Here is a 19,429-nt window from a genome sequence, read left to right on the forward strand (position 1 = left end):
TCAGAATCATCCAAGTGACTCTAATATATATGTAACCGCGTGTAAATTATATCCGTGGAAATGGTGATGTCATCGGTGTTCATTCGTAAAGCTGCTGTATTATAAGTAATAATATTGTACTTTATTGTCGGATATTAGAAGCCACATTGGAGATCCGTTATCTCTATAAAACAGCCTGCAGCCTTTGTATGGAGCGCCACTGTGGCTTTCTCATTGAAGAACCTTATTGGTGGGGTCAGCTAGTTTAAATATATTGGTAGCTGCTTGTCAGTGATGGGGGGGCTGATCTGTGCAGTCTTTCCCCCCCCTTCCCCATCGTTAGTCTCACGCCTGCAAATCGGGCTCGTGTGATGTTTTCGAGTGGGGTGTGAGTGGGAGGACCAATGATAAAGCCACAATACCGGACATTGCAGCATCTCATTGGTCCTCCTGCTCGCATCCACTTTCTGCAATCATTTTAAATCAGTGAAGCTTTAAAGATCCCCTGTCACTTACTCCTTCGAGCTTCGACCCTGTGACGTAAACGCTGCCTGTATCTTATATCTGAAAGGCTGTCGACAACTAATCGTATAACGTGTTTTGTTCTGTGGAGCAGGTAGTAGATTCATGGTGCAGCCTCCTAGCACACGATGGACTATGTCGTTATATTGTCTTTTCATCCCTGCTGTTTTAGGTTAGGAGTTTGTACATGACGCAAGCAGCCAGCCTGGTCCTGGTGTGTGTGCTGCAGTTCTGTAATACCATGATTGTGGGATCTCTGATTCTCAGCTTCATTCTGGCAGCGATAATAGCCCGGAGACTACAGGTGACCGATCATTTCATTGTATCATCGTTGTCATCGGTACCAGCAGACGGTGGTTATAGATCAGATCTGGTTTGTCTGACGCTCTGTCTGTAATCTGGATCCAGCCCAGTGTATTGTGTAATTAGTACAGCGATGTAATATAACATTGGAGAGCAGATTTCGTGGTATAACATGTGGGGGTAAATGTATCAAGCTGACGATTTTCCGGGAGGTTTGAAAAACCAATCAGGTTCTAGCTATCATTTATTTAGTACATTTTACAAAATGACAGCTAGAATCTGATTGGTTGCTATAGGCAACATCTCCACTTTTCAAACCCGCCGGAAAACTCTCAGCTTGATACATTTACCCCCTGGACTCGTGTTGATGCTCCCGATCTGGCGATACCATTGAGGCCCAAGCCTTTCCCCAGTGATGTCACTAGTCCTCTGTGAATAGATAGGCTGCATTCTGTAATAGTGATTCAGCTCACACAATGGCTGCTCTCATGTGGGCCTCAGTCGCTGAAATATCTGCGGTACTTTGTGTACACGACAAGTATGTAGTTAAGGAGATTGTATTTCCTTTTATCCAAGTGATAATAGATGTACATCGTGTTTGTTGTTCTATAACTGTTTTCTTTACCCTGTTCTTCTATTATTTAAAGTTTGTTTTTCTTCCAATGTTTTTCTTTTTTAGAGAAATTTTAAAAGTGGAAACTTTGTCAGAAGACTGTGGAGCCTCTGCATCCACGTACTGATTGTCCTGTGTCTCACTGGACTGATAAACAAGTGCGTTAAGGTAAATACACAGTTACAGAACGTAATAGATGAGACAGAAATTCCTACTATTTATATTTGTGCGACTAAAGTTTATAATGTGTGAAATTGTTGTGTGAGCTACAAACACAATCTCCACATCTGAGTGTGGCAGTGTGGGTGGAGTCTGTGGGTTGAAACCTGTGGGTGGAGTAATGTGGGTGGGGCGGTGTGGGTGGAGTCACGTGACTTGATCTGGATACAGGAATTGATAATAAAAAATATTGTTTAATTCAAAAAAAATACAAATTATTAGATCAATCAAATGATACACAAACATAACTTACTATTTAGTGAAAAATAAATTCTTGCATGTAATAAGAGAGATAAAAGGCGGAAATAAAGAAATATAAGTGAGATTTAAAGAAATAAGAAAGTGAAATTATGCAAAACGAGATGAATGAATATATAATATAAAAGTTGGATGAAATCAATTAATATACTGGATGTAAATGAGTTTAGTGGGATGTGATAGCCGGCAACCAGTTGTTTGGGAGCTGGTCTAATGACCTGGGATTCCTGTGCTAGGCCCAGCAGGATCATATTCTCCTATATCCAGCCTCAATAGAAGGCTGAGGGCGCTGGGCGTTCACTGTCCTATCTAAGGAGGGCGGCTGGAATATTTAATGTGTATCACTTTTGGTACATTTAGCAGAGATATCTCCAGTTCAGCCAGCAGATGGCAGCACTAGGGAAGGTGTTCTGTTGTACACTAGATGTAAGGAGAGTACCTTGGGTACCGCAGTGATGGCCAACTGACCTTCGCAGTGGTCTGTGGGTAAGATCACATCCTGAGGTGCTCGTCACGTTGGCCCAAATACCGTTAGTTGCTTCTGAAGCACACCAGGTAAAGCCGTGGATGTCCTGTCTGTGACATAAACCTGTATTATCAGAAACATGTTGTGTGTAACTTTGTACAGCGTTTACCTACTTAGTTACATATATTTCTGGAATGTTTTTCTTTACGTACCATTGTTTATTTGTTACTGTAGCAGCAAAACCCACCTCCCATGTATTATCAGCCCATTGCCACTTTTCGGAATAAAAACAAACCAACCCCCTCCCCCCAGCTGGGTGTGTTACCAGTTCCGGTGTACACCAAGAGAACACAGTAGGTTGGAAGATCCATGTTCTGGTCTTTTGATAGAGATTCGTGTAGACCAGAAATCCCCTCTGTCCTCTAAATTAAGTCAGGCAGTGTGTTATGGGGTAAATGCACCAATCTATGTATATGTTTTCCCTTAGTAACTAAGTTTAATAATCATCTGAAGTTCTGTGGGGCAGTAAACTTCTGCGTTTCTGACTTCTAATTAGTTGGAGGTTTTTGTTGCTTTTATTAATACAAATATATATCTTCTATTGGAACATTATTCATCTAGAAATTGTCTCCTCTCTGACAGAAGCTGCTGAACTTGCAATCAGATGAACATATATTTAAGTTCATACAAGCAAAGATGGGCTTCAAAACCAGGTAACGGCTGTGATGAACGTGGATTAGTTGATCTTGTTGATGTGAAGTGGAGACTGCTCATTACACTACTCTCAAATATTTTACATTACACTTCAGTGAAAGGGACAAATAAGGTTTCCTAAAATGACAGTATCTTTTTCCGGGCTGACGATGGGGTTATGCACCATCTACAGGAGGCACTTGGATAAAGATCAAACGCTCCTGTTATTTCTACTAAACCTGCTCCAGCGGAGAACCTCATGTCCTTGACAAGTTGGGTAGGGTTACGGGCATGCATTGTGTCTTTCGCTGGACACCTTTCATATGTTCAGGGGTTACCCAATGATCTTGGACTCAGAAGTGATGACCATGTAAGGGAGGCTCAAGTTCTGGCAAAACCAGAGGCTGCAGGGATCATGGTCTTCACCAAAAACCCTTATTTCAATTAGTGTCCTGGAACTCTGTGTGGTTGACTTGGTCCTTCACTGGTGGTCTCATTTCCTGATGGGTAAGGTTAATACAGGTCCAGTCAGACAATGTCACAGCGGCCTTCTATCTAAACCTAGGTGGCACCTACTGCGCCTTTGCCGTGGCTCAGGCATAGCTGATCTTCCTCTGGGCAGAAGGGCACCAATTCCACAATATCAACATCCCGGGGTGGAAAATTGGGAGGTCAGCTTTCTCAGTTATCAGACCCTAGACCCTACAGAGTAACCCCTGCATTATTATTATTATTATCATTTATTTGTTAGGCGCCACAAGGTTTCCGCAGCGCCGTACACAGTACAAACAGTAGACCATACAATACAGGACATAGTACAGAACAATAAACACAAAGTACAATACTTCAGAAACTCCGGGCAGACATATGGGGTAAAGACGGAGCAGAAGAACAGGTATGGAGACAGGAGGGGAGAGGGGCCCTGCTCATACGAGCTTACATCCTAAGGGAGGGTGAACTAAAACAAACATAAAAGGGAGCCGTCGAAGTAAGGGGGAGAGAAAAGAGGGGCCAGGGGAGAGGGGGGAGAACGAGCGGAGGAGGTTAGTGGTTAAGTGGATGAAGTGGTTAGGGGTTAAGTAGATGCATCCGGACATGGACCTCATGGCCGCAAAAATAAACCACAAGGTTCCCCCTTATGGATCCAGTCACGAGATCTGCATTACTCTCATGCTTTTTCAAAAGGCCTTGAAGTACCTGAAGCTGACAATTTTGCTATCTCTTGACTGGCTAAAGAGGGGTTGATAAGTGGACCTTCAGTCCAAACTAGTGGACAATCCGTAACGGCTACTTTTTGTCTCATTGCTTCTCTGTCATCAGAATGCCTAGAGTTAATGAAGTGGTCTAGAGGCCAAAATTATGAGGCACAAGAGGGTTTTTTTTTTTTTTTATAAAGAATCTAAACAAATCTGTGGACTAGGACCCTGTATTTTGTAGGGCTTATCACAGGGTGTGGGGCAGCTATAGTTAGAGGGGTGCGGGGCACCTGTAGTTAGAGGGGCGCGGGGCACCTGTAGTTAGAGGGGCGCGGGGCACCTGTAGTTAGAGGGGTTCGGGGCACCTGTGGTTAGAGGGGTGCGGGGCATCTGTAGTTAGAGGGGTTCGGGGCACCTGTGGTTAGAGGGGTGCGGGGCACCTGTGGTTAGAGGGGTGCGGGGCACCTGTAGTTATAGGGGTGCGGGGCTCTTGTAGTTAGAGGGGTGCGGGGCACCTGTAGTTAGAGGGGTGCGGGGCATCTGTAGTTAGAGGGGTTCGGGGCACCTGTGGTTAGAGGGGTGCGGGGCACCTGTGGTTAGAGGGGTGCGGGGCTCCTGTAGTTAGAGGGGTTTGGGGCTCCTGTAGTTAGAGGGGCACGGGGCACCTGTAGTTAGAAGGATGCGAAGTAGGAAGTCAATATGTTCCTCTCCTCCCAAGTTCAACACCAGATATATGTACATTATATACTGCCGTTACCACATACCACTTAGACAGACAGATAAAGTCAGACAGATAGATAGATATATATGGCTACTGTATATCTGTCTGTCTATCTATGTCATATCTATTTGTCTGTCTATCTATCTATCTCATATCTATCTATCTCTATCTATCTATCTCATATCTATCTATCTATCTTGCTCTATTTATGTTATATCTATCTTTATCTCATATCTATCTATCTATCTATCTATCTATCTATCTATCTATCTATCTATATACGTCATATCTATCTATCTATCTATCTATCTCTATGTTATATCTATCTTTATCTATCTCATATCTATCTATCTATCTATCTATCTATCTATCTATCTATGTCATATCTATCTGAATATGTCATATCTATCTATCTATCTCTATGTTATATCTATCTTTATCTATCTCATATCTATCTATCTATCTATCTATCTATCTATCTATCTATCTATCTATCTATCTATGTCATATCTATCTGAATATGTCATATCTATCTATCTATCTCTATGTTATATCTATCTCATATCTATCTATCTATCTATCTATCTATCTATCTATCTATCTATCTATGTCATATCTATCTAAATATGTCATATCTATCTATCTATCTATAGCATATCTATCTATCTATCTATCTCATATCTATCTAGAAGTCTTGTGACTCTGTATAATTATAATCCCAAATACTGACGCTGATTATATCTCCTCCATAGAGATTTTGATGCCAATCTGTACCTGTGTGAGGAGCCGTTCCAGATGCTGCCATTTGACACGTTTGAACGCCTCTCAGATACTCTGCTCCTTTACCATTATGTGTTTGTTCTTTGTGTCCTAATCATTGCAACGGCCGTCACTGCGTTCCACAACCTCAGGTAACAGATTCGTCGGTTCTTGTAGCCTCCCTAGTCTGTGATAGTTACTTGGTACTAACGGGCATCCATGTTTACGCCCATATTAAATGATTAATTCGTTGACTAAGTATAACTGGCAACGTGGTCAAATAGATTAAAACTTACCCGTAAGTCCACATTTATTTTATATTTACTTAAAATCACAATTTTAAGCACACACTTCCCCAAAAGCTAAGTGGCCTTACGTATCCAGTTGTAGATTTTGATGATCTGTTATGCATATCTATTTTTGTATGTAATGAATTGTTTCACACAAGGAAAGTGCTTTGTCATAAACAGCTTACCTAACCCAGGCCTGGATAACCTGCGGCTCTCCAGTTGGAATCACAAGTCTTAGCATACATACCCTGTCAGCTATTGGCTGGCAAAGCATTCTGGGTCTTGCAGTTTCACAACACCTGGATTGCTTTAACCAGACATGATCTTATATATGTGTTTTCCACAAGAACCGTCCTGGTTCAGATAAACAAAAATAAGGAGTTTTGTTTTTTTAAAAGAATGACTGAGGTTCATTAACATAAAGATAAAATACAATGTTTTACTTCGCTTCACGCTGTGGTTACCCTAATCCTGCACTCGGATAATTGGGGCTGCAGCTTAATCATTTTATGTTTGTTTTCCAGCATTTCACCGACTTCCAAACAGAGAAATCAGAATGAGAAGAGAGTGTGCTTTGTACGAGCAGACATTGCCTACAATGTAGTGCACACTATAATGTTTGGATGTCTGGCCATCAGCACGATGCGGTAAGACCGTGCAAATATGTATGTAAGGACTAAGCTCTGGTCTTGCTTTACAAGACCTAAGGATACAACCTGCTTTAATTGCAGGATGAAATACCTCTGGACCGCCCACATGTGCGTCTTCGCTTCTTTCGGACTTGCCAGTATAGACGTTTGGGGGATTGTGCTGAGATTGTTCCGTCTGCACACGCCGCAGAGGGTGAGTGCGCGGAATATCCTGGATTACACACAGCAAGGGAGATGGAGAAGGGAACATGGCGCATAATAATGGCATCTGGGGGTAAATGTATCAATATGCGGGTTCTTCAACACCCGCGTGTTCAGCCTCTTCCGCGATTAAATTTAGGGTTAACTTCCCTTTACAATGCAGCGCCGCTTGAAATTTAATCGCGGAAGAGGCTGAACACGCGGGTGGGGATGGGGTGTTGGGGGTGGACCTCACCATTAAATACTGTTATTTCAACAACAAGACAACAGAAAAACATTAGCAATGATATGTAAACCATGTTCATGGTTGTTTGTCTTGTATACAATCTTGATCCACATTAACTACAAGAGAGGTAATTACAAGTGAAGTCACTATAGAGCCACGTTACTAGGATGTGAGTTGATTTTACAGTGGAGATTGAATTTGGCGGGAGGTGACTCCGGAACGTCCGCAGAGACACATTGCGCTGATGTTATGGCATGCATCTTTGCTCATTTTTTTCCCCACGACCAATAGATGTGCGCAGAAAAATGAGCAGAGATTCCTACCGTAATAGCCGTTAATGTGCGTAGGGGAAATCATGGTGATGTCCGCGCGCCACATTGCCGGCAATTTAATCTCCCCATGCATCCCCCCTGGAAAGCGTTACATTTGTCTACTGGTAGCTGAAGACTGGTTGTATACTCAGAGATCACTGATCCCCATCATCTGACACGCGGGTTCCTCGTCACAGCGCTGTACAGGTCCTTGGTGCACATGTACCTTGTGACTGACCCATCTTTTCCACCGCTCTGTTGGTGTCCATCTGTCTAATTCAGAAGTGTCTGCACAGTTTATAATGTAATACTTATAATTCATCTAAATATGCTGGATTCAGTCATCTGTAGCTGCGGGTAGCAGCCGCTCACTCCAGAGGGTGATGACTGTATAACACTTTTTGAGGCTTATTATAAATCTACACATACATTATGTAATCCAGAAGGAATTAAGGGATGATGAGGTGTATTTTCAAATCTATGCACTAGATGGCAGTGTGGAGTAATAAGGTGAATGTTTTGATATATTTTGCAGACCAATGTGCTTCGATATACTGTGTCTATCCTGGTGATTCTTTACCTGATGTTTAAGGTAAGGCCATCCCCATTGTTCTACTAACATAAATGTATATAAAATCACTTAACAGATATGTAATTACACAATAATGATTACCTTGTATGCATGCTTTTGTTTAGCTCGATAACAACAAATTTATCGCACACAAGGAATTTGCTTTGCCCTAAAGAGCTTACACTCTAACCAGGTATGAACTTATACTTGGTTTCCACAAGAATCAGCCCAGTGCTTGAGAGTGGGAATAAACTGTCATCTTGTCCAATCTGTAAATGTATATTCGTCAGATGGTGCTTATTGTTATATAAGATCAACTTGTGTTTTGTTTTTAGGGTCCGTTTAAGTCCATGAGCTTCCTCTTTCCCTGTGTGTGTGTCCTTCCAGCGTCTATATGTCTGTACAATGATAAGATAATAAGATGTAGCTAGTAATATCAAGTGGAACAGCTGTGATGTTGAGGGACAGAGCGCTGGAGGATGAAAGTGTTTTAACTCTAGATATTCCAGAAATTAATAATACATTTTGTGTTTCAGTTCTGGCCAAGAATAACTCGGGAGCTCTCCGAACTACAGGAATTCTACGATCCAGACACTGTGCGGTTAATGAACTGGATCAAGTAAGTCCGTCTAATCAGAATATGATTATTCTTGTACGTAACAGACAGTGGCATAGACTAGGGCTGGTCAAATACTTGTCACCATGGAAACTCCCAGATTTATTTTCTTATATGCTGGTATCGGCCCTAACGTGTCTCTGTGCATGGTGCAGTCAGCCCGAGACATTGCATGTTGGCATGAAGAAGGGTAGAACGGGCCAGTGACTAGCGTGCAGCTGGGGTGGTGAGGAGTCTTTTCAGGACCACTGAAATACTTTGGGGACAAAATCTGGATATCCCGTGCAGGTCATTTTACAAAATTTTTCTTACATGATTTTTGGCTCCTAAATATAACTGCCGGGCTTGTTTCCATCATGACATTAACTCGTTGTAGTCACACATCTAAGTTCCTAATTACCTTTAACAAAAGTGTCCATACTTTTATGGTATATGTTATCTAGGTCCCAAACAGAGTGCTCCTAAAACAGGATCCACTGCAAATGTCAGAACGTAACAGTCAGCTCATCCCATGCACTGACGCAGCCCATTAATACAAGCACCTCTGCCCTGGTACAACAAGCATTGTACCCCCCACGCTTACCATATTAAATCAAGCATTGATATCGCACAAGTAAACAGACACTGCACATTAAGCCTGAGTACTCACTGGTTTTGAAGTTATGCCTTTTTTTGTGTCTTTAATGCAAGTAAAGCACATGCACAGAGATGTGAAAATGGAAATCATTCTACCACACTTATTTGCGTTTTACATGCGTGTCTAAGGCCGTGTACACACTACACTGTTTCCAGCCAATTATTGGGCCAATTAGACGATAAACAACTGATTGGCCCGATACCACAGTAGTGTGTTTCCTGGAAAGTTGAACGATCATCATTCCAAAGCACAGATCATCATTTGAGATGATTGCTCGTACTGTTTAAAAAATGTCTTTCAGTTATAAACAATGTCTGTCCAATTCTGCAGTGTGTTTGCACTCTGCAGAAATGGAACGATAATCTAGCTATTTACCTGACGTTTGACTGCTGGTGTCTGGAGGCTGTCCATGTTTTGTGAGGTGCAGGTAGGGCTAATACTGCCCTGTGTGCTGGTCCTGTGCTGTGTGGGTAGCACCACTTTTCAAAGGGGGAGTTTAAACTTGACTTTACTGCAGCACAATGGTTCAGCCCGTCAGCAGAGAGGGAGGAATGAGTGGGGAGAGACATGTGCAGGGAAACCTCTCACTGAAATATTGCTGGTCAGCCTTGAAGGAGACTTGCTAACAGGAAAAGTGCACTAAAGTTAAAACGAGTAATTACCCTGCCGGGATAATGAAAATGTAGGAGCTTTTCTCCTTCGTACCTCTCCTCCTCTTCTCTCCCCCGTACCTCTCCTCCTCTTCTCTCCCCCGTACCTCTCCTCCTCTTCTCTCTCCCGTACCTCTCCTCCTCTTCTCTCTCCCGTACCTCTCCTCCTCTTCTCTCCCCGTACCCCTCCTCCTCTTCTCTCCCCGTACCCCTCCTCCTCTTCTCTCCCCAGTACCTCTCCTCCTCTTCTCTCTCCCGTACCTCTCCTCCTCTTCTCTCCCCTGTACCTCTCCTCCTCTTCTCTCCCCGTACCCCTCCTCCTCTTCTCTCCCCCGTACCTCTCCTCCTCTTCTCTCTCCCGTACCTCTCCTCCTCTGCTCTCCCCCGTACCTCTCCTCCTCTTCTCTCCCCGTACCCCTCCTCCTCTTCTCTCCCCGTACCCCTCCTCCTCTTCTCTCCCCCGTACCTCTCCTCCTCTTCTCTCTCCCGTACCTCTCCTCCTCTTCTCTCCCCTGTACCTCTCCTCCTCTTCTCTCCCCGTACCCCTCCTCCTCTTCTCTCCCCCGTACCTCTCCTCCTCTTCTCTCTCCCGTACCTCTCCACCTCTTCTCTCCCCCGTGCCTCTCCTCCTCTTCTCTCCCCCGTGCCTCTCCTCCTCTTCTCTCCCTCGTGCCTCTCCTCCTCTTCTCTCCCCGTGCCTCTCCTCCTCTGCTCTCCCCCGTACCTCTCCTCCTCTTCTCTCCCTGTACCCCTCCTCCTCTTCTCTCCCCCGTACCTCTCCTCCTCTTCTCTCCCTCGTACCTCTCCTCCTCTTCTCTCCCTCGTACCTCTCCTCCTCTGCTCTCCCCCGTACCTCTCCTCCTCTGCTCTCCCCCGTACCACTCCTCCTCTGCTCTCCCCCGTACCTCTCCTCCTCTGCTCTCCCCCGTACCTCTCCTCCTCTGCTCTCCCCCGTACCTCTCCTCCTCTTCTCTCCCCGTACCCCTCCTCCTCTTCTCTCCCTGTACCCCTCCTCCTCTTCTCTCCCACGTACCTCTCCTCCTCTTCTCTCCCTCGTACCTCTCCTCCTCTTCTCTCCCCGTACCCCTCCTCCTCTTCTCTCCCCCGTACCTCTCCTCCTCTTCTCTCTCCCGTACCTCTCCACCTCTTCTCTCCCCCGTGCCTCTCCTCCTCTTCTCTCCCCCGTGCCTCTCCTCCTCTTCTCTCCCTCGTGCCTCTCCTCCTCTTCTCTCCCCGTGCCTCTCCTCCTCTGCTCTCCCCCGTACCTCTCCTCCTCTTCTCTCCCTGTACCCCTCCTCCTCTTCTCTCCCCCGTACCTCTCCTCCTCTTCTCTCCCTCGTACCTCTCCTCCTCTTCTCTCCCTCGTACCTCTCCTCCTCTGCTCTCCCCCGTACCTCTCCTCCTCTGCTCTCCCCCGTACCACTCCTCCTCTGCTCTCCCCCGTACCTCTCCTCCTCTGCTCTCCCCCGTACCTCTCCTCCTCTGCTCTCCCCCGTACCTCTCCTCCTCTTCTCTCCCCGTACCCCTCCTCCTCTTCTCTCCCTGTACCCCTCCTCCTCTTCTCTCCCACGTACCTCTCCTCCTCTTCTCTCCCTCGTACCTCTCCTCCTCTTCTCTCTCCCGTACCTCTCCTCCTCTTCTCTATCCTGTGTGCAGCCTGTTTTACAACCTGTCTTTTAAGACAGGAATTACTGTCACCATTCAGACGATTGTTATGACAGAGGAAGAGCAGACATCTGATGGTATCGTGTACAGTGTGTACACATAATTCGTCAGACTGATCGGGATTTTCTTTTTTTCATGTACTTGGAAAATCGCTCATCGTTTATTTTTGCTGCAGTGTGTACCTGGCTTTATGCATATAAAACGCAAATAAGTTCACAAATAAGCCCTACTCTGTTATTTTCAAAGCTGCTTATTTCAGTTGAAAACTTTTCAACATTCATCTCTAAACACATATCAATCGCATGTGTGACTTATAAAAAAATGTATTTACGTTTTAACGTTTTCAAAAGCGATTAGGTTTGTAACCTAAATTACCGCACATTAACCCCTAGCAGTACCAGAGCAAATTAAAAATAGAATGACAAATCACATTTACATATCCACCCCGTCCACACTCTTTCATGTATGCCCCCCCCACAATTCCTTCCTCTCTCCACCATACCTCCCACCATCCTACCCGCTGTAAGACTCACACTGATGATGTCACCGGCGCTCTGCACATACCTGACCCCTCCTCCGCGGAGCACCACAGCAGGGTAAGAGCTTCTGGAGTGTCCGGGAAGATAGGGACACTTTCACTCAGACATCCCTCTCCTACCCCGCTTAGTATTTCAGCCCTGGGCTGATGAAAGAAAAGGAAATGTTTTTTGCTATAGCAGATGGCTCGGGGGCCCCAGACGTTCGCCCCATCTCCCACCCCCCCATTCTTCCAATATAACCTGCCACTATTTGGGGTCCTAAACAGTTGCTCCATTGATAATCCGGCCCTGATTGTGCTTTCCACTACATATCTCATCGCTATACATTATATTCTGCCTGGGACGAGGTTAAATTTACTGGTGTGTAGTCCACAATTTGTGATCTCTTCCCCTGATTAAATAATGGCATCACATCTGCTTTATGCTAATCTTTCGGCTTCACGCCAGAGGGTGCAGAGTCCTTGAAAATTAAAAAAAGCCGCTCTCTGCGATTTCTGAAATAACTATTGATGTTTTTTTTATGATAAACTGTTGTAGTGACAAGATATTTAAGACCATCATCTTCCTTAAAGCTGGCTAATGCTTTATGCATTTTGTCTCTGGAGAGCAGTTTATGTTTGAATAGATATAACTCACAGAGTACTGTAGACTATGTCATCTGCATCCTGGAGGACGGAGAACGCTGAGATGGCAAAATATTTGCTTGGCTTTTTCAGGGCAGTTCTGCAGAAGGGAGGAAAGTTATGGAGATTTGTCTTTCAAACTGTCAGTGTTGGAATAAAATTGCGTTTCTAATACCCAACAAATTTACGATCTACAGGTTTCAGAGCCTAGCTTAGTTGATGGAACTAGACCTGCTTCTATTTAATTTTCCCCATAAGATCCCTGTAATAGAGTTATGAAGAAATATATAATAAGGCAGCACGGTGGCTTAGTGGTTAGCACTTCTGCCTCACAGCACTGGGGTCATGAGTTCGATTCTCGACCATGGCCTTATCTGTGTGGAGTTTGTATGTTCTCCCCGTGTTTGCGTGGGTTTCCTCCGGGTGCTCCGGTTTCCTCCCACAATCCAAAAACATACTGGTAGGTTAATTGGCCGCTATCAAAAATTTACCCTAGTCTCTGTCTCTGTGTCTCTGTGTGTGTGTGTGTGTGTGTGTGTGTGTGTGTTAGGGAATTTAGACTGTAAGCTCCAATGGGGCAGGGACTGATGTGAGTGAGTTTTCTGTACAGCGCTGCGGAATTAGTGGCGCTATATGAATAAATGATGATGATATAATATTCATGCTACATGGCTCACTATGCCTTATATAACAGTGTAGCAAGACAAGAAATCTTAGATCACCATCTAATCAAGCACAGAATAATGTCACTACTGTTAAGCCATTCTAAGGGGAATGTTTTTATTGATAAGGTGACATCAAACTTGTCCTCCGCTCTCACAGACAGCCCGTGTTTTGCGGATATAATTATTGGGGCAATTCACCAGTGCTCCTGGAGAGGATCCACAAATCATCTAAATTACACGGCCAAATTTTAGTCCCTGCGATGAAATATTGTGAGATTAATAGTTTGGGAAACATTTGGTACTTTGAACGCTCTAAATGCTGAAAAAATTAGCATTTCCCACCCTGAATCACCTAAAGAAATGGTATGAATGAGTAATTGATTGCTCACAGCGTTATAGCTAATTGACGTCATTAATCACTTGACGTTTGCGCTTCGTAATTACATTGCGACGTTGTGCAAACAAAAGCAGGGTTCACGCTACACTGCTGCCAAACGTACAATGGCCGGGAGGCGATTGCTTGTATGAGACCAAGTGACGGAAAATCGTTTGCGTAGTTTAGTCGTCTTTCTAGAATGTAACGATCAGTTATCCCTGTAGTATTGTATGTATAAAGAATTATATTAGAAGTTGACAATTCTTCATTAAAGGGACAGTAACGTGTTCTTTCTCATAGGTCGTGTGGACACAATTATATTTTATTTCATGAAATTATTATTGCATATTATGATTGACCTGTGGTCATATACAATGCATATCTTGTGCATGTTGGTTAGATCAGACCCTGTGCTTTTGCCATCAATAAAGAGTTATTTAGAACAATAATATCACATGTTGTAGAGCTCTTCTTACCGATCAGAACAAGGCTAGTGGCTTTGATCTCACTTTTATAGCATAAATTCCAGCTGTAGGATTATATAAATGTTCTCATTAAATACATTGTATAGTTTCATTATTTTAAATTTGACTTAGCAATGATACCTCAATGATGCCTCCCTCGTTAATGATATTTCTACACAGAGAATACAGAACAGTTTTTTGGTGTACGACAGTAGCTACACGTGTTGTTATAGCATATACTTTCTGGGATCTATTAATTAGTAAGACAGTTAATTTGCTTTTCTTTCCAAAGGTCGAATACCCCCAGTAACGCAGTGATTGCTGGGAGCATGCAGCTTCTGGCTGGGGTGAAACTTTGCACAGGGAGAACAGTGACCAATCACCCACATTATGAGGACATCACTCTAAGGGACAGGACAAAGCAGGTATGAAGTTACTTGAATATTTGTAGCTTGTTATTTTCTAAATCAGTAGTTCTCCAGATTTGTAGGTCATGAACTAATCCTTGTCACGTCTAACAGCTAAACAATAAGTGGGGAACCAGGAATTAGTATTGGCATGCGCTCCTGTCTGCAACAGGTCCATTGCCTTTGGGAAATTCTACTGTTGCTGCCAGGTCTTAGCACACAAAGTCCCTGGAACTCAGAGGGACAGACTGTTATCTGGGAAGCTGTATAGGCAAGTTAGGGAAAGGTCAGACAGGCCGGATAGAAAAATACAGTATACAAATAGTAGGCAAACTGTAAGTCTGGGGCAGACTCTGGAGCAAGCTAGTGCAACAAGCTTAGTAACAGAGCATCTAGATTCTCAGGTGTCTCTCCCCGGATTAACCACAAGAGGGCAGCAGCTAGCTAGCACTTATATTTAGTCCCATTTCTGAAAGGACCTGCAGCAGGAAGATAGTCTGATTGCCGTCTAACAATCAGCTGGGAGACCCAAGTTCCATTGACTGGAATTGCTGAAAATAATCAGGACTTTCATATGAGTAGAAAATGATTATATACTGTCCTGATGTGAGAAGCTGCTTTTTTTCCCCCTATATCTCGTATAGCAGCTAATTGCTTCATCATATCCCAATGTAGAGCCTGGCCACAGAAATAAGTTTTGATTTTAAATCGACAGTGTAACCGGCTGCAGAAACAGACCTCTCTCTCTTGGAATAAAATGGAAACGATATTTTGATATATTGATGGGGATGGTGAACTATTTCCTTGAGTGCTACAACAGTTCTGTTTGTTCAGTAAATCATTCAGAAGTTGCTCACTGCATGCTGACTATTCCACTGAAAGTCCATCACCGGTCACTGACTTCAATCAATCAATAAATATATTACTATTAGCAAAAAAAGTAGAGTGCAGAATACTTCATTTTATAAATAGAGATCAGAGCATACGACAGATGTTATCATGGCAGCTCCCAGACAGAAAAGGCTGTTATTGTAGTAGTCGTGTCAGCCGTTAATAATGTCCCCGTGATCACTTTACCGTATATGAATATAGATGTAATACAGCGTTACCGGTTGTAGGATCCTTCTTGCTGTCTGATATTCTACAGGTTACTAAATGTTTGGTGAGAGTTGACGATTGTGTGTATCACACAGGTGTACCAGGTGTACGCGAGGAGGTCACCAGAGGACGTGTACAACATACTGAGGTCGTTCGCCACTGATTACGTCATCCTGGAGGACAGTATATGTTATGAACAGAGACACAAGCGGGGATGTCGTCTGCGCGATCTACTGGATATTAACAACGGCCACGTAAGACCACAGTCGTAGAGCGATAGTCCTACATATCACATTGTGAATCAACCTACAGTTCTTCTACAACAGGCCTGCACCACCGGTGGCTCTCCGGGTGTTGAGAAACTACAAGTCCCAGCATACCCTGCCAGTTAGCAGCTGGCTATCTACTGGCAAAGCATGCTGGGGCTTGTAGTTTCACAACACCCGGAGAGCCACAGGTTGGCCAGACCCGCTGTACATCACCTTGTTCTAGTGTTACTAGCTGTTAAGACTTGTCAATTAAACACAGTCCTTTATCTATACACCGTTATCGGGGCTGCTGGATTTGGGTTTATTCTGTTAGGACAAATTTCTGGTGGATGTTCCGTTTCAGTAATCCCATTAGGATCATTGATCCCTATGCAGGACAACCGTACAGAGTAAGGACCATGAACCCAGTGCTTGCTTCTGTTTCAAAGAACATGATATAGAGATAAATTATCTCTCTCCTATCAGGATAACAGGTTCTTCTTTCTTAAATTTTCAACAATAGATTATGGATGGTTCTGGTGACAACGACCCCGATCTGCAGCCGTCACCCTCCCCCCGTTTCTGTCACGAAATAAAGAAAGACCTCCCAGCCTACACCAGATACTTCACCAGGGTCTTCCAGAACAAAACCTTCGCCGTTTACAGATTGTCACGGAAAGCGTCTGTGAAGTAACCTGGATGGTGATACCGCGTCATTGAGCCAGTTCCTCCTGGTCGGCGGCCGCTGCCGTCTCCTCTGGAGGGAAATCAGATCATTCCTCTGCTTGAAGATGTGTTTTATTTTCTCATTGACCAGATATAGTCCGTTGTTATTGTGCTTTTCTAGTATAGTGTTTGAGCCGACGAGGAGGCGAATGGTGAATCTACGTGACGGAGAACGAACTAAACTTGATGATCGCACCGTCCACTCAGTCTCCAGAATTTACCATTTTATCCTCGTTTCACAGACTTAGGTCACAGCTGCCACCGAAATATATCTCCCAAGATCCTCTGCTTCCACCGGAGTTGGTGAGATTACAATAGCCAAGTCATTCATAATAATATGTGCCAAATAGTTATTAGTCACTGAGCCGTGAGAATGATTGGGACATGATAGAAAAACGTTATTGTACAAATAATGTATAATGGGGGAGGTTGAAATTTCGGCATCCTTCCTGATTTTTTTTTTTTAAAAAAAAAGCACCATTTGGGGGACTAATTTGACATTAAATCTGCAGCATCTTTCCTAATTAGATGGCTGCATCTACCCACCACGACTGCCAGAAACTCAGAGTAAAAAGTTACCAATCACTAGTGACGAGATTGAGCTGTGGCAATCCAGTATCGCCTAAATTGGGCAGTCCAGTACATTGACCCCCATTGTCTGCGCACTTGGGGGGAGTGGGTGTTTAAAATACAATTGTTCCCCTACTGATCAACTTTTCCTAGGAGTATGTTGTGAAAATGTATAAAGGAATTAGATGCTTTTCCTTTCATGTAATTTCGGTATTTCAGTTATTTTGTTCTTTAATGGGTATCAGTCATCCCTGAAACATGAGCGGTCCCGGCTTTTGCGTTTTAAATTTTTGCTGAGATTGCGGTTTACTAGACAGTCACATGACTGACAGGTGCTACATCCCATCCAATAGGATTAATCCATTTGGTGGGACAGACTGTGCCCATTGCAGACCCCCTAGGTGGTGAGGTCTGTATATTACAGGGGTCCGAGTCTGGGATTTGATGTTTCTTTTCATAAAAATAAAATGTGGTTTTAGCGGATCAGTATTATAAGGCCAAGTAGGGACTAGCATAATCACACAAACATTAATGCATTAGTACAGCATACCTGCCTACTCTCCCGGAATTCCCGGGAGGCTCCAGAATTTCAGGGAGTCCTCACGGACTCCCGGAAGAGTAGGCAAAACTCCCGAAATTTTTGGTGAAATTCACGACAGTGAATGGAGGGGGCGGGGCTTAATCACGTCATTAAGCTCCGTGGGCATGTGTGTAGTACAGTATCATTTCTGCTAAGTGTTTTGTTTTATAGATTTCCAGTTTATGTGCACTGATATCACTGCATTTATAATGTGCTTTTTGAACTTTTATTTATTTGTTTTTTTTTATAACCTTAATCGCCGCCTGTGTACATTTACGAGTATTTTGTAATTATGTCATTTGACTTAGAAAGCCATACATGATTGCCTAACCCTTAAGTGTACCAGTCTCGTACAGACACAGAGGAGGCAGCCAGCTCAGTAGGAACTGAGGTCCGAGGCACTGAATGTCTCACTGATTCCTAATGAATTGACTGGCTGCATTCTCACTGTGTGTATGCAACCATTAAATTGACGCGATTGCATTACGACTTGGCAGCTAATTGCTCTTAAAACGTATCCACAAAGATTAACTGATTATGAATCTGAAATCACAATATTCATTCCAGCGTTGTTTACAATATATCGGAAGATTTCCTCCCGAGTGGCATTTTCTGGGGTGTTATAGAGTGTTTAGAGAGTGGTGTAAAAGATTGTACTAATCATCACTTTGTCGGAGTTGGTAATTACATAAACTGTTTGCTGACTCTACTGGTAACATTGCATTAGATTGTAAGCTCCGATGAGCAGGGTATCACTGTGCCTAACCATTATTTGTACAGCACCGAGTACATTGTGCCATAAAATAAAGATCTTATTCAGTGTTTTTTTCCAAGTTACTGAATAATGTCATTTTACCGTACAGCAGGTTACACATTTCCAGATGCATTAGTCGGTTTCTTCAGCCTCAATTTGGGAAAAGGTTTAGAGTCTTGGATAATGACGAGATGACGAGTGCCCTGTGTGTACGGGGGTGGGAGAAATTCTGTACTGTAGCTAATATATTACATGTAGTTTATACCATTTATAAACTTTAATAGGAATATATGATCAGGGCTACTCGTTGTAAAATTACAGTGCTGTTGCTACATTAAAAGTAGTGTGTTTCAAATAAGAAATCATATTTTCCCAACTTTAAAAACAAACCGGTACGTTTTATCCTTTTCATCTCTCTTCTTGAAGCTACGATCAGGGTTCCTCCAGGAGAGGAGAATTAATAATGCGTGTTTTCTATGTACGATGTTCTGTCCCAGGCTGGCTTATTCAAGAAGGAGAGCTATAAGGCAGGTCTCGCCAGCCTCCAGGTGTTGTGAAACTACAAGCCCCAGCATACCTTATCAGCTATTGGCTGGTCATCTGTTTGCAAAGCATGCTGGGACTTGTAGTTTCATGGGTTGGCCAGGCCTGCGGTATAGGGCATAGAGGAATCCAGTTCGACCTGAGCTTCTGCTCGGAAGCCAACAGTACAGAGAGTTTTATTAGGTGCCCTCTCCTGTAGGCGGCATTCTTAAAAAAATACCACAAATGAAAGAATTAGATGCACAATGGCTAAAAAATGCTGACTTGCCGCGCATGATCGATTTTAATGG

The 19,429-nt window shown here is 43.6% G+C and overlaps 1 protein-coding gene across 1 annotated transcript in view; it reads left to right on the plus strand.

The window, feature by feature from the left end:
* DPY19L3 (dpy-19 like C-mannosyltransferase 3) overlaps positions 1–18,675 on the plus strand; it is a 37,256-nt gene extending 18,581 nt beyond the window's left edge. The window contains exons 9-19 of the mRNA XM_075189248.1: positions 674–805; positions 1,484–1,585; positions 3,003–3,073; positions 5,723–5,881; positions 6,544–6,666; positions 6,751–6,862; positions 7,943–7,999; positions 8,515–8,597; positions 14,506–14,638; positions 15,814–15,972; positions 16,490–18,675. Of these exons, the coding sequence (XP_075045349.1) occupies positions 674–805; positions 1,484–1,585; positions 3,003–3,073; positions 5,723–5,881; positions 6,544–6,666; positions 6,751–6,862; positions 7,943–7,999; positions 8,515–8,597; positions 14,506–14,638; positions 15,814–15,972; positions 16,490–16,660 (1,302 nt within the window). The 3' untranslated portion in view covers positions 16,661–18,675. The remainder of the gene's footprint in view (positions 1–673; positions 806–1,483; positions 1,586–3,002; positions 3,074–5,722; positions 5,882–6,543; positions 6,667–6,750; positions 6,863–7,942; positions 8,000–8,514; positions 8,598–14,505; positions 14,639–15,813; positions 15,973–16,489) is intronic.
* The last annotated feature ends 754 nt before the right edge of the window (positions 18,676–19,429 follow it).

Source organism: Mixophyes fleayi, chromosome 10, assembly GCF_038048845.1.
Source record: "Mixophyes fleayi isolate aMixFle1 chromosome 10, aMixFle1.hap1, whole genome shotgun sequence".
NCBI classification, from domain to species: domain Eukaryota; kingdom Metazoa; phylum Chordata; class Amphibia; order Anura; family Limnodynastidae; genus Mixophyes; species Mixophyes fleayi.